The sequence below is a fragment of the Thamnophis sirtalis genome, unplaced genomic scaffold (genome assembly GCF_051295495.1).
Source record: "Thamnophis sirtalis isolate CommonGarterSnake01/CBP01778 unplaced genomic scaffold, rThaSir2_p1.2 scaffold_4, whole genome shotgun sequence".
Taxonomy (NCBI): Eukaryota; Metazoa; Chordata; class Lepidosauria; order Squamata; family Natricidae; genus Thamnophis; species Thamnophis sirtalis.
Window position 1 is genome coordinate 22655193 of NW_028261384.1, and position 14592 is coordinate 22669784.

Below are 14592 nucleotides of genomic sequence, written 5' to 3' on the forward strand. Positions count from 1 at the left end.
ATGAATTGATGGAATTGGGTTTCTATTCTTGTGTGGTTTTTGACTTGAGTATAATAACAATAGTTACTTACATAACCGTTTTACAATTTCCAGGGTAAAAATATTATGCAGAAAAGGAGTAAGAAATAGTAAGTGAAACAAACTAAAGAATGAAATAAGAGGAAAAGAATGGGAAAATAGCTAAATTTAATTTACACCAACTGTATTCACTGCCCTGAATTTTTTTTTGTTGCAAACCACCTTTGCTTGTCAAGCTACATTGTGCAGCTACATACACAGTACTTTGTTATTCATGCAGTATTAAGGAATAATCATAATTTGAGGACTTAACTGCCTAACTGCACTTTTGTCTTTTATCTTCTACACAGTATACTTATTTAAAGGGGCATAGTAGCTCTCAAATATTCATCATGAATATTGGAATTATGTAGCATTGTGTCTTTTGAGATGTTAATATATATATATTTATATTAGTTAAGGTAAATCCTTTTCTTTCTCCCCAAAACACACAATTGATACGGGTTTTTTCCCTTTATATGTTCCATGAAGTCTAAGTGGATTTGAATTTTCATGGGTTTACTGTGCTGTGGTCTCCTTACTCTTTTTCTCTTCCCCCCCTTATTCTTGGTTTCTGCATTGTGTTCTAAGTTTTTGTTTGTGTTTCATTTTGCTCAAGTCGTCTTGGTTCCTTTTGGCTCTTGCATTTCAGCTGTTCCTGGGTCAGCTCCTGGTTCCCAGTATGGCACAATGACCAGGCAGATTTCCCGACACAACTCTACCACTTCTTCAGCCTCTTCTGCTGGATTTAGGAGGAATCCTTCTGTGACTGCTCCATTTTCTGCTCAACCTCATATTAATGGCGGGCCTCTCTATTCTCAAAACTCAAGTAAGGTTACTGCAGAGCATAGAACTCCTGGGTTTGTTTGGGGGCAAACCAGTTTGAAAGTTTTACAAATCTCTTGGTTTAATCATTGATCTGAGTCACTAAGACATATCCAGATAGACGGTCTTCATCCAAGCCATAATTGACAAGGCCAAGAAAAGTTTTGCACCTACCGTACACAAGTTGTTTCTCGCCCTCCTTCCCCTTCCCCTTTCCTCTTGTGTTGCCTGGCTTCAATCATTCAGATACTCTTTATAAAACCAGTTTCACACTGAAACTACCATTTAATATGTAGCTATAGAACAAGTTATGACTTTGGCTTTTTTTAGAGGAAGATTTTAATATGAGCAAGTTATGTACAAATGCAAATGGAAGTCTTTTTTCTACAAAAGAGTTATCCTTAAAATTACAGGGTTTCTTTATATTTTGCTGAAATATGTACAGGTAGTCCTTGACTTACAACCACAGTTGGGGCTAAAATTTCCAATTGCCAAGCACCTAAATTTTGATCACATGATCATGGGAGTGCTGCAAAGGTTGTAAGTGTGAGGACCAGTTGTTATTCACATTTTTAATTGCCAGTATAACTTTGAACAGTGACCCAATAAATGGTTATAAGTTGAGAAATACCTGAAATTCAGATGAGTAACTTAATTTATGTTACTTAGAATACATATAAGCCTTATATTTAGAATAATCTTCCTCTCGGCTAAATACAGCATAGTTTATTATCATTTCAAGTAAAAATAAATATATTTTTCTTGAAATACCACACTTAGGGGTTCTGCATCCTGCACTGTATAGTGAAGCTGCATTTGAATGTGCAATTTACCCATACAATTTAGCATACATAATCCAGAATAACAGAGGTGATTACAAGGACTATGCCAAGCTATGGTAGGTTTCTAGATTATTTTGCAAAACCTGCTTCACAAAACTGCACAATCTACTGACCACTGTATTTTATTGAGAAAGTGGTATTATAGTTTTGCACTTTGAGTTAAACTGTGTCAGGATATGATTTTTACATATAGAAACAGAATAGCTTTTCCCAACTTGATCAATTTTGTTTAGATTTGGATTCCCAGAGTAATCCAGCTAGCAAGCCTATTGCTGAGATTTTGAGAGTTCATCTGGATCACTGATAGGGAAAGATTTCAGAAGTGAGAAGAACACCCAAGTAGTTCTTAATATGATAACAAGAGATTCTGCTACGTTCAGTCTACAGTTTCCAAATAAATTGGTAATATCTGCTTGCTAAAGATAGGCGCATCTTCAAATAAATAAAAAATGTCTTTCATCTATCACTTTGCTAGTAAGATTAAAGAATGACTTTAGAGGGACGCAGTGGCTCAGTGGCTAAGATGCTGAGCTTGTTGATCAAACAGGTTGGCAGTTCGGCGGTTCAAATCCCTAGTGCCACGTAACAGAGTGAGCTCCTGTTACTTGTCCCAGTTTCTGTCAATCTAGCAGTTTGAAAGCATGTAAAAAATGGAACTAGAAAAATAAGAACCACTTTGGTGGGAAGGTAACAGTGTTCCGTGCGCCTTCGGCATTGAGTCATGCTAGCCACATGACCACGGAGACGTCTTCAGACAGCACTGGCTCTTCGGCTTTGAAATGGAGATTCGCACTGTCCCCTAGAGTCGGGAACGACTAGCAGATAAATATAAGATCTAATGCCCTAGATTTAATAAAATAAATTCAAAAATAAATCCCTCTGAAATCCTGTTATAATTGCTTCTAAGACCAGTTTCTTGATCTTACAATATTTTATTTTATTATATTTATTTTATTTATCTATCAGATTAAAAACTGCCCATCTCCCTCACAGAAGGAATCTAGTTTTCACTATTACTTGCAGTGGTGGATTCCTACTGGTTCAGCCCAGTTCGGCCAAAATGGTAGTGGTTTGGCTAGAACCGGCAGCGACCCAGACCTGCCATGCCCCTGAACTGCTTCCCTGGGTGGCGCCATTGGTGCCGTCATCTTGTTTTCAGTTCTGCGCATGCACAGAATAATTTTAATTGCACTGTGCATGCACACGCAGTGCACATCCAGCACGTGCACACGCACGAAGCACAAATGTGAACAAGCTAACAGTAGTTCCTGCTGGAACCCATCCCCAATTACTTGTGAATTGTACCTTTATAATGAATAAATATATACACATACACTAATCAAAGGTGGATATACAGAACTGAGTGTGAGAAGATAAGAGACATTCTAATAAAATACATTTTTCTTAAATCTGGCACCTGTTCTACATACCCTTTGGATCAGTCTGAAAAGGCTCGTGTTTCTGAGCAACCCCAAAACAATACTCCCCCCCCCTGATAATAACGCCCAAGCCATATTTTGCGGGGAAACACGGTAATTTATAGTGAATTGTTGGTGGCTGACCATTATTAGATGCTGGAAACATTTAAAAATGCAGCTTCAACTTCTATATCATTTTAAGACTAACACTTCAATAGTATGAAAATTTATTATTATGAATAATTCCTATGAAATCCTTAGCTTTACTTCATTACTTTGTAATGAACATATCTATTTTGTGTGGTTCAGTTTTTATTTTCATAGAATTATACTTCTTAAAGTTCTCTTTAAAAACCTCTCCTGAAGTCCTCTAGTGCCGAACTTTTTAAAATATGAAAATAGTAAGACATACAAAATGTAAATTAAATTTCATGCTAAAGAGCAGGCAATCTATAAACTTTATTGCTTTGGCATTTTTGCCCTTCTTTTTTTAGAGCTACCACCATGATTGCAAGGGGCCTTTGCTACTTTTTTTTTTTTTGGCTTTTTTTACACCACTTTCCTCAGGAGAAAACATATTTGCTAAGGAAGAACACACAAACACCCATATAGTTTCCCTCAAGCTGGCATTCCTGGTTCCACCACAAAAGCGCATAGGACAAAATCGCGCTCGACAAAAGCACGCTGTGACGTCATCACAGCGCGACGAAAAAGTTCGAAAAATGTAAAAATAAAGCGAAAACCTTACCCTAAGCCCCCCAAACCTAACCCTAAACCTAACCCTAAACCTAACCGTTAAAGTAACGAAAAACCTAACGCTAACCCTTAACCTAACCCTAACGCTAACGCTAACGCTCTAAAGCTAACCCTAACCCTTAACCTAACCCTAACCCTAAACCTAAACCTAACCCTTACCTTTATGTGAATCGGCTTGCTTTAATTTAATTTTTATTAATTTTTATTTGAATTTTTCGATCTTTTTCGTCGCGCTGTGATGACGTCAAAGGCGCGATTTTGTCGATCGCGCTTTTGCCGTCCGCGCTTTTGCCGGGTCACGGGCATTCCTGACAAGATTTTGTGGTAAGATGGCAGGATGTCTATAGTTCTACCCCACAAATGTTTTTAAACAGCCAGGTGAAATGTTTGAAAGAGTAGCTCACATATTATCTACCTTAGGTTTTATTTTGCTTTGCTTTTTAATTGCCATGTGATTAAAAACATATCTTAGCAGAGGCTGTATTGCTAGGATAGCTAAGGAGGTCTTGTTGTGTGTTTCTGTTCATTGCGTAGCTTTTTTGTGGTCCAGTGTTACTGACAGCTACTTTTTGTTTTTATTTTCCTTTTCCTGTATCTATGTTTACTTCCCCGTTTATGGTGTGTGTGTTACTTCCAGTTTCTATTGCTCCACCCCCTCCCCCAATGCCTCAGTTGACTCCACAGATACCTCTCACAGGCTTCGTGGCCAGGGTGCAAGAAAACAGTAAGTTGGCAGCTTAGCTTCTCCAAAGAGTAGAGTCGACTCTTACTTTCTTTCTCTCTTTCTGTCTCTCTCTTTCTCTCTTTCTCCTGTAGCATGCATGGCTGGCCAGGCAGATTCTTCTCCTTGGTTTTACTGCTTTGAGAGTTTGGATGATTTATTTCGTACTTAAAATGCTAATTCCATCTTGCATTTCAGCACCAACGTGGAACTGAAGGGTACATTTTCTTATGCTCCAATTATTGTTACTGATAACATTTTTAGACCTGTGATTTTGTTTGTTTTTTAAGCATCCAAAATTATTTGGTAATTTGGTGAGAACTTAATAAAAAGATAGCACTCACACACCTCTCCCTCTAGCTCTCTTTTGCCAAATCCCCAACCTGTTCACTTAGGAGATATAAATAATAATTTGATATACACATTCTTTTAAAGAAATAATGGCTATACCTGCATCTAATAAGGCACTGGACACACAATTTTACAGATACAAGTGCATGGCTTTTAAAAAAAGTTTTAATTTGAGTCAATAGAAGCATTTATGTAATCATCTTTAGCATTCCAAACCCCCAGCCCACACAAATGAATGACGCCCCATCTGTGCACGTGGGAGATCTAAGCAGTGCGTAAAACCATGCCCTCTGGGCCGCGGAAAAAACACGGAACCAGTCCCTAGAGCCCAAAAGATTGGTGGCTGCTGGTTTAAATCATTTTAGGATTAATCTAAGTTGGATATTAAGTACTATTTCAAATAACTTCTCCCTAAAAGATGTTATATGACTGACAGCATGTCAAGTTGAACACATACACAGAGGATTACATGGCCCAGGAAGAGTCAGTGCCAATATTTAATGGACTTTTATCTGACTTTTCTGCATAAAAATTGTATCAGGCAATTCAGGGCATCATCGAAAATGTGAAAACAAGTTAACCTTTCTTTGACTGAGGGTATCAGCTGGTCTTTAAATAGCTGTACTTTAAATCTGGCGGGAACTGATAATGAAAGGATGGCTCCAAAAAAGAAATTACATATTAAAAATCATAGTTATATATAAACCTACGTCAAAATTAAATAGGACTGATAGAAGAGGGCAGCTGCATGATCCAGAAAAAGACATAGCTAAGTTTGGCAGCAATTTCTGGAAGTATTATAGGGGCTAGAGATAGTAAGACAGCATTCCTTTCATCTTTCCAATGTCAGTAAGTTCTATTGACAAAAGCATTACTTTTATTATCAATCTCTTTGTTTCTATGGGACCAAACTACACATTTTCAGGAAACTGGATCTTATCCAGAGTTTGAAGTTGCTGTTGTCCTTAGGAGCATGTTAGTACCCTTTATTTTAAGATTGTCTGAAGCTTTTCCTGCTTTTATGGAATCCTGAATATCTAGTATTCTAATCTCATTTTCTGGAAAATAATAAAGACTGGTTGTAATTTGATAACGGAGATAGTTCGGTATTAATTTTCTTGATAGTGGTAATACAGCAAAGATTGATGTTTCATACATCTTAAGCAATTTTTGCCCTGGTTTTCCATTCCTGTACTTTGGGTTATTCTGAATTATACCTGGTGCTTCTAATGGACTTGCGCTTACTCAGTGGGACTTCTTTATTCTGTTGTTCTTCATTCTGCTTCTTACCATCCAAATTCCAAATTTTTATCCAAAAATTTCCCAATTATTTGCAGACGTTTGGGATATTTGGTTGTAAGAGAAATTTTAAGATTTTCTAGTAGGTTAATATCAGATGTAAATACTTTTAAGTACAGAAAACATGTAGTATTATTATATCTATGATACGTATGTGTGTGTGTGTATATATATATATATATATACACATGCATACATATACATACATACATACATACATACATACATACATACATACATACATACATACATACATACATACATACATATATATATATATATATATATATATATATATATATATATATATATACGTATCATAGATATAATAATACTAATAATACAGTTAAAAGGAACTGCAGTTAAAAGGAACAAACAGCCGAGATCTCACACTACTCCTGGAAACACCAAACCTGAAGTAGTCTGAAGCATCCTGAAGATGACGAATGAGACTTCGTCGAAACGTCGCCAAGACATCTCCAATTCTACGCGGGAGAAAACCCGAACAACTAGAGACCTACATACTAACACCCGCAAAAACCTCAGAAAACACACACACACACACACACACACACACACACACACACACACACACATAATGGTAGAACAGTTTCTAGGTCTGAGGACCTTAGGATAGGAGAGAATCTCACAATATTGTGCCTATTGGCATATTACATTATGTTGAAAACATATGATCCTATTCATTTATCATAGACCAATTATCAGGTTTTGATTCTAGAATGACCAATTGTGTTAGATCCACCTTTATTAGTATATGTGAAAAGGTAGTGCCCTGATATGTTAGTAAGGAACAGTAATGGGCAGTCTCTATACTAAAGCACAACTGTTTCTAAAAATTCTGATGATGACTGAGTAAGTCTGCAATGTCTGAAATATTAAAGCAGTAAATAATAATAACATACTGATACATCTTCAGGAAGTTGTATTGTTTCATTAAAAAACAATAATACTCACCACCGCAGGCAACCTGCCCACAGTGGAGGTCCTCTCGCCAACGTCACCTTTTCTCACTTCTCTCTTCTAAGGATGGTTCCTCCTGGGTTTCTTTCTAAGATACATCATATTGGGCAGATGCTGAGCCTCTGACACTACTGCAGGTACCCTGAATGCATTGGCTTCCCATCATGACCCCTCATCCTTTTGCACTAAATTTTATGTAGATGACTTGAAGCAGATGTAGGAGGTCAGCACTATAACCCACTATGATGCCTCCCAGAAAGAAGTGTAGACAAAGGAGAGAACAAAGCATTTCATACATCCAAATGAACAAGTATGCTTGACAGATGATAATGAGACACATTCCAATTATCAAAGTCTACACTTCAAATCAAGAATTTTAGGTCCTACTACAATAAAAAGGCAGATCAATTACAATAGATATTCAACAAAAAAGGGTTGTAACTGAAAAGGTCTTAAACTCTTGATATGTAGTCATTACTTCAAAAACAATTCCAAGAGAAAGGAAGGATGGAAAAACAACAATGATACTTCACTGTTCGTAGTATCATTTCTCATCCACCACCAGTAGATTCCAAAAGTCTGATTCAGAAAGTGATTAGCAATTAGCCACATGTCAGTAAACCTACACTACATTTATTTTATTATTGATTGTTGACTAAATTTATTTGCCACTATTCTAGGCTGCTTACAATAATCAAAAAGAAGAAAAAGAAAAGAGTGTACATAGAACAAAAGTAAAGTAATAGAATGGTAAAATAAATTATGAAAAAGAACACTATGAGAAAATACCAGTATGAAAGATGGATGGATAGAAAGCAGAGCGCAAAGGGGAGGGGGAAGGAAGTGGAGTCTGCCATCAATCCAGCAGCCACATCCAGTGTGGATTCTCCCATTTGATCCCCTGGCCAACTGACAGAGGTAGGTCTTCAGGTGTCCGTGGAAGATAGACGGTGGAGACAGAGCTTAGCTAGAAGGTAGGATGTTCCAAAGGGTCGGTGTTGCAGCAGAGAAGGGTCTTCTTCTGGATCTAGATAGTTGGAGTTATTTACCCAACGGTATTTGAAGTAGGCCCTTTCTGCTGGCACAAGTAGGAGGGGCTTATATATCCATGTGCATGTTAGATATGCACAATGTTTTTTGGAAGAACATTTATTCTTAGCCTCAGCCACTATTTATATTTTTAAATTTTTAAATTAAATTCACTAACATGATGATACTTTAGCAACATTGTTTTTTTAAAAGATCTTTAGTTGCTAGACTTTCTTAAGAGGTAGATGAGAAAGAGAGAGATATCAATGCTAGAAAGTTGTTGTCCAGTTTAATCTGAGGACAAATGTGGGCGTCTCCCATGTCTGCCTTATTGTGAAAAATAATCCTTGATAATGTTCAAGGAGAGATTTGAACTACATTGACCCAAAATTTATGCTTTTTGGCTAAACCTATCAAGTCAAGATTTCACGTCCATTCAGTGATTACCCCATATTTGCATATTTTTTTAAAAAAATTAAGGACAACATTTAAACATATTTAAAATATGCACATGGGTTTATCACTGAATAAGGGATGCAGTGGCCTTGGACAATTCACTTTAATTAAGTAATTATTGAGTACTATAACATAAAAAAGGTCATGGTGGCTCAGTGGCTAAGACACTGAGCTTGTCAAACAGAAAGGTTGGTGGTTTGGCGGTTTGAATCCCTAGTGCCACTTAACGAGTAAGGTCCCATTACTTGTCCCAGCTTCTGCCAACCTAGCAGTTCGAAAGCATGTAAAAATGCAAGTAGAAAAATAGGGAGCACTTTGGTGGGAAGGTAACAGCATTCCGTGTGCCTTTGCCGTTTAATCATGCTGGACACATGACCACAGAGATGTCTTCGGGCAGCGCTAGCTCTTTGGCTTTGAAACAGAGATGACCACTGCCCCCTAGAGTCGGGAACGACTAGCACATATGTGCGAGGGAAAACTTTATCAGTTTATCACTGAATGGATGTGAAATCTGTTCCTTGACTTGTTGATTATGTTTCTCCTCCATTTACATTTAAATGATGAAGCTGAAAATTAGCATAAAAGTATGGAGACCTTAAGTATTTTGAAAGATGTGCCCCAGTATGACTGATTATATTAACATTTGGACATACTTCAGTCAAAATGATACATTTTTCTAGTTACACTGAGGTTTTTTTGTGCTAATGATAAATATAGATACCATTTGCATCCAGTGGTATTCAAAAAGCTTTACTATTACTGAATGATGCTTTTTTAAGTAAAAGTCATAGCAATTGTTTTTCTCCTCTGGGATTTATCACTGCATGTGATAGGTTACAGGATTTGTGTGTGTGTGATAGTTAATGAATGAGATTTTAAGTAGCCTCTTTTGAATATGCCTTATCACCTATTACATTTTAGGATGTTACTGAGGATGCTGCAAATGGGGACATGTTAGGGGTTTAGATAATAAAGGCTGATGAAATTCTCTGGATAGTGTATGTTAGCACGAGACAGATTCTCCTGTCCTTGCAAGACAGGAACGTTTGTGATGCAGATTAAAAATTGGCCTTCTTTCCTCCCATCAGCATCAAAAGGAGACTTTGCTTGCATTAGAAGTGATGTTCTTTGCAGTGCCTCTGCATCTGGATATTTGTTCATCTAAGGCAAACATAAACTGACAAAATAAGACATTTGGCTTACAGCATTCAACAGTGGCTAAACCAGCCTCTTGAACATGAAGCAATGAATGCCTTGAGAATCATTAAAGTGATGGTCTACATCTCACTTCTGCTAGTAATCAGCTTATGCCTCTGGAGTATCTGCTTTGAAGTTAGCATCTATAGTTCTGTGGCTGCCAATAACTTGCAAAGTTGTATGTCATAGCATTTTAACATATAAAGCATTCATCTCTAATCTATGCATGATACTGTTAGTGCATGTAACTAGTTTCTGTAATAGGTATGGACCTCTGATCATGGATTTACTTCTATTTGAACTAAATCTGACCAAATATTCTTCTTTCACTGATTTGCCAGTTGCTGACAGTCCAACTCCACCTCCACCACCACCTCCGGATGAGATGCCCATGTTTGATGACTCCCCACCACCTCCACCACCACCACCAGTGGATTATGAGGATGAGGAGGCTGCTGTAGTGCAGTACAATGATCCTTATGCTGATGGTGATCCAGCCTGGGCACCTAAAACTTATATTGAGAAAGGTAAAGGATGAATAGATTGGTGCTAAACACCCATTTCCAGATTCCTTAGGGAGATTTAAGCCACGTGTACCCCATTCAGATGACACCACCAAATGGATGAATTGACATAAATCCTTTTTTAAAATACTCCTTCCTCTCAAAATTGTGCAGATTAGGAAATTAATACTAACCAGATCTATTGAATTGTTTCTGAAGGTTACACACTTAAGATCTTGGTTGTACTGAAACATTACACTAAGTGAGCTGTCTATGGCCCTCCAGTTGTTGTTGGATTGCATCATATATTGACTAATATTGATAGAAACCATGTATTTCATGAGTTAGAAATCAAATGTATGTATTGGAAATATAAACCTGTATTGGATTCTATCCTTGATTTTCACCTTTATTTCCATCAGTTGTGTAACCAGTTGTATAAAGTTTTCTTATGATTAACCTGTCTCCACCCTTGGTATCTGAACACCCTTTCTCTCTAGCAGAAGTAGTGCTAAGATAGGAATGTATCCACAAATAGGAATATCATTGATAGTTGACATGTTCCTCTATTGCTAGCTGCTGTATACTTTGTATTAAAATCATTAAATGTTTTATTTTCAATTCAGCATAGCTTTCCCAACATGATGCCCTCTAAATGTGATGGGATTACAATTCTCAAAATTCCTCTGCCCAGATGAGTCTGGGAGTTGAAGTCCCAATGTGTGCCAGTTTGGGAAGGCTTATTTAGCATGATATGTAAATTCAGATTTTGTGACTTGTTAAATCATGTTTTTTTTAAAAAAAGTGTACAGCTTCATTTAGTTAGCTCAACTATTCTCAACATACTTTGCATCTGAAAATTTACCGGAACCCTCAAATTAGAATTGCCTTGTTTTTGCAAAGTAATAAAATAATAATATGTAAGGCATCCTACTTCTGAATCGATATGTAATGGAAGCAATACATCTGCACTCTTCTTGTAACAAATATTTGTTTTTTCAAATAAATCATACACTGCTCACTCACATTTTTGGCTATAGGTAATTTTCACATAATAGCATTTGTGGTTTGAGGTAAATAACCAAAGAAAGTAAAGTAATGCCCCAGCATTTGAAGGATTGTATGTCGGTAACAATAAAGAGAATTGAATTGGTAGCATGCCAAATTTTGTGGGTGGTGGTGATTGGACTTTATCTTCCTAATACAGGGATAAATTTGAGGAAGCATGAAACTTCATTTCACCTACTTAGTTTATCTAGTTCAGAATACAGAAATCACCATAAGGCTTGGATATTTGAGCCAGCACTTGAGGGTCATTTTATTCGAAATGTTAAGGAATAGATACAGGATACCGTGCCTGCAGTGTGAGAGTTTTATTACCGTGCTTCTCCAAAAATATGTCCTACCCCAAAAATAAGTCCTAGCTTGATTTTTTGCACGTGTGCCCAATATAAGACCTATCCAAAAATAAGCCCTAATTAAGACCTCACCCACTCCAGAGTGCATGGGTAAAAATTAAGCTAGGTTGGGGATGGCGGGATGAAGCTGTCCTACTACAGTTGCAGCTAGGCCTCGCACACCCCAACATGTACCTTGCCGGCCCATTTCTTCTGCAGCCTGCTTTCCTGAAGGCCTCTGCAGTTGATAACAGAGCTCTTGATCGATAAGGCCTCTGACAGTGAAAAGGGGGCCGGGGACAACATGCGCAAGTGAGGTGACACACAGACCCCGAAAATAAACATGATGGCTTTTTATTGGCAAAAAAATAAATAAGACAGGGTCTTATTTTTGGGAAAACACGGGAACTAGAATGCAGAAACAGTCATTTCAACTGTTCAGTGCGTCTGGTACTGACTAAATCTCATACCCACTTAATTTGTTCCTGCAAGATAAAATTGATGTATGGTTAAGGACTATTTCCTAGGAACTATGAAACTGTGGAGAGTTCTAGTCCCACCCAGCTGGGTGATTTTGGATCAATCCCTTTTTTCCAGCACAAACCACTTCGCAGTGTTACTTTTATGGGAAAAACAGGAGGAAAAAAAGAGCAGTGGAAGAGAGAGAGATAAGAATCTAGAATGAAAAATCTGAATTGACATGAAAACCCTAGAAATGATTTTAGAACAGCTTGTGACAAAATTCATTGGTACCTCTCTTTCCATTTTTCTAGTTGTTGCCATATATGACTACACAAAGGACAAGGACGATGAGCTATCATTCATGGAGGGAGCAATCATTTATGTGATAAAGAAGAATGATGATGGTTGGTATGAAGGTGTATGCAACAGAGTGACTGGCCTGTTTCCTGGAAATTATGTCGAATCAATCATGCACTATGCAGATTAATTCTTTTTTTGGGGCCAGGCTTTGCCTTCAGTCATGCCATAATGATCTACAAAGGGTAAATTAACACTTGTCTTAATGCTCCTTAAAATGTGCACATCCTTTCCAGGCCATACTGTTTAAATGGCATGATTGAATGTTCATCTGTAAGCATCTGTTTCTGGAGTTTGTAAAATGAACAAATGTTTTAGGGGTGTGCAGAATGGAATGGTTTGTTCTCAGAAGTTCGGTATTTTCCCCAGAATGGCCCAGTCTGAACATTCCAGTGAAGTTTGTGTTTCCAGAAGTCTTTTTTGGCGGGGGGGATCAGGAAGAGAATCAGGGTGTTCAAAACACCTTTTGCTTCTAAAACACGAGTTCTACAAACCAGTTCGTGTTCTGGAAAATACACTTCCAGAAACATACAACCACAGGATGATTGGATTGGCCCATTTCAGAGGGAGAAACAGAACATTCCAAGAAAAAACTATTCTGTTTTGCAAATAACTGAACTGTTTATTACTGATTATGCTTATTTACCTATGCGTTGTTTTCTACGACCAGCCTAAATATTCTGGGGAAGTAGGGTATAAACTATTTAATGACTCAAGATTCAAATCGTGCCATTGTTTTCTTTTCTCAGTGCAGCAGCGTGATAAACTAACAACTGTTAGACTAACTTTAAATCTGGTTGAAAAGTTTAATAATGCTGGTCATTTACCTTTATTTAGACTATTGCTCATCCTCAAAATATAGTATTTGTTTAAAAGCATGCATAAAAAACTTATGTATTGAATTACACTTTCTTCTGAAAAATCCAAGATGCTTCCAATTTGTTGTAATCTTTTACTGGAGTACTTTCACTAAGAGTCTATTCCAGTGAGTCCTTTGAGTCTCTTATCGAATATGTCCATGTGAATCAAAGATGGGTGGTCTTATGATGTGTGTGTAATTTGTACCTGAGTTTTTAATGAGTAAAATTGCATTGACTTTTCCATTCATAAATACATAAATGAACCAAAGGTCTTGTCCATTACTTTTGTTGGCTTGCCTTGCTTTGCAAAGCAATATTGAAGCATGTTGGCTTACCAAATTTCCCCCTTATCAACAGGGTCATTTTTTTATTGCAGGTTCTTAACATCCCAATAAAGGGAAAGTACACTTCTGCAGGTTACCATATATTCAGATTGCACATTATTTGGCTTATTCATTAGTAAAGGATAGTACTACCCATGACTTTTGAGTAGCAACTACTGAAAACAGAAAGCACATCACTAAAAGGCTGAGAGGAAAAAGTATAAAGCAAAGTTGTTCTTGCTTGCTAAAATGCCCATTAGTTTCCTTTTTAGGTTACTTACCAGGTTGCGGTGATCTGGGAGCAGTTTTAGAGCAGAAATCTGCTTCTCTCCTTAGCTACCAGAGTGTGGCCAGGGAGAGTGAAGATTATAATGATGATGCACCACAGGATAGGTGAATTAAATATTTAACCACTTTTAATTTTTGCTGCAGTGGTACTTTTCCTGTAGCAAGAACTGCCTTAAGAAAGCTTTAATGACACATTGCAAAAATAGATGAATTTGCAGACAGTGAGCGAACAATCAATCAATCCCAAGTAACTCTTAAAACTATAAAAGTCTCTTGCTCTGCTGAGTGAAAGTAAATTTTCATCATTGGAGGATTTTCTGAAAAGAGCCAAGGTGGCGCAGTGGTTAAATGCAGCACTGCAGGCTACTGCTAGATCAGCAGGTCAGCGGTTCAAATCTCACCGGCTCAGGGTTGACTCAGCCTTCCATCCTTCCGAGGTGGGTAAAATGAGGACCCAGATTGTTGGGGGC

The 14592-nt window shown here is 37.4% G+C and overlaps 1 protein-coding gene across 6 annotated transcripts in view; it reads left to right on the forward strand.

Annotated features, from left to right (window-relative positions):
* ABI1 (abl interactor 1) overlaps positions 1–13786 on the forward strand; it is an 86148-nt gene extending 72362 nt beyond the window's left edge. For 2 of the 6 annotated variants that reach the window (XM_014053129.2, XM_014053113.2), the window contains 4 exons: positions 710–886; positions 4536–4622; positions 10274–10459; positions 12606–13786. In XM_014053129.2, coding sequence (XP_013908604.1) covers positions 710–886; positions 4536–4622; positions 10274–10459; positions 12606–12781 — 626 coding nt within the window. In that variant the 3' untranslated portion in view covers positions 12782–13786. The remainder of the gene's footprint in view (positions 1–709; positions 887–4535; positions 4623–10273; positions 10460–12605) is intronic. The other 4 variants (XM_014053137.2, XM_014053121.2, XM_087712597.1 and 1 more) reach the window with 2 other exon arrangements.
* The last annotated feature ends 806 nt before the right edge of the window (positions 13787–14592 follow it).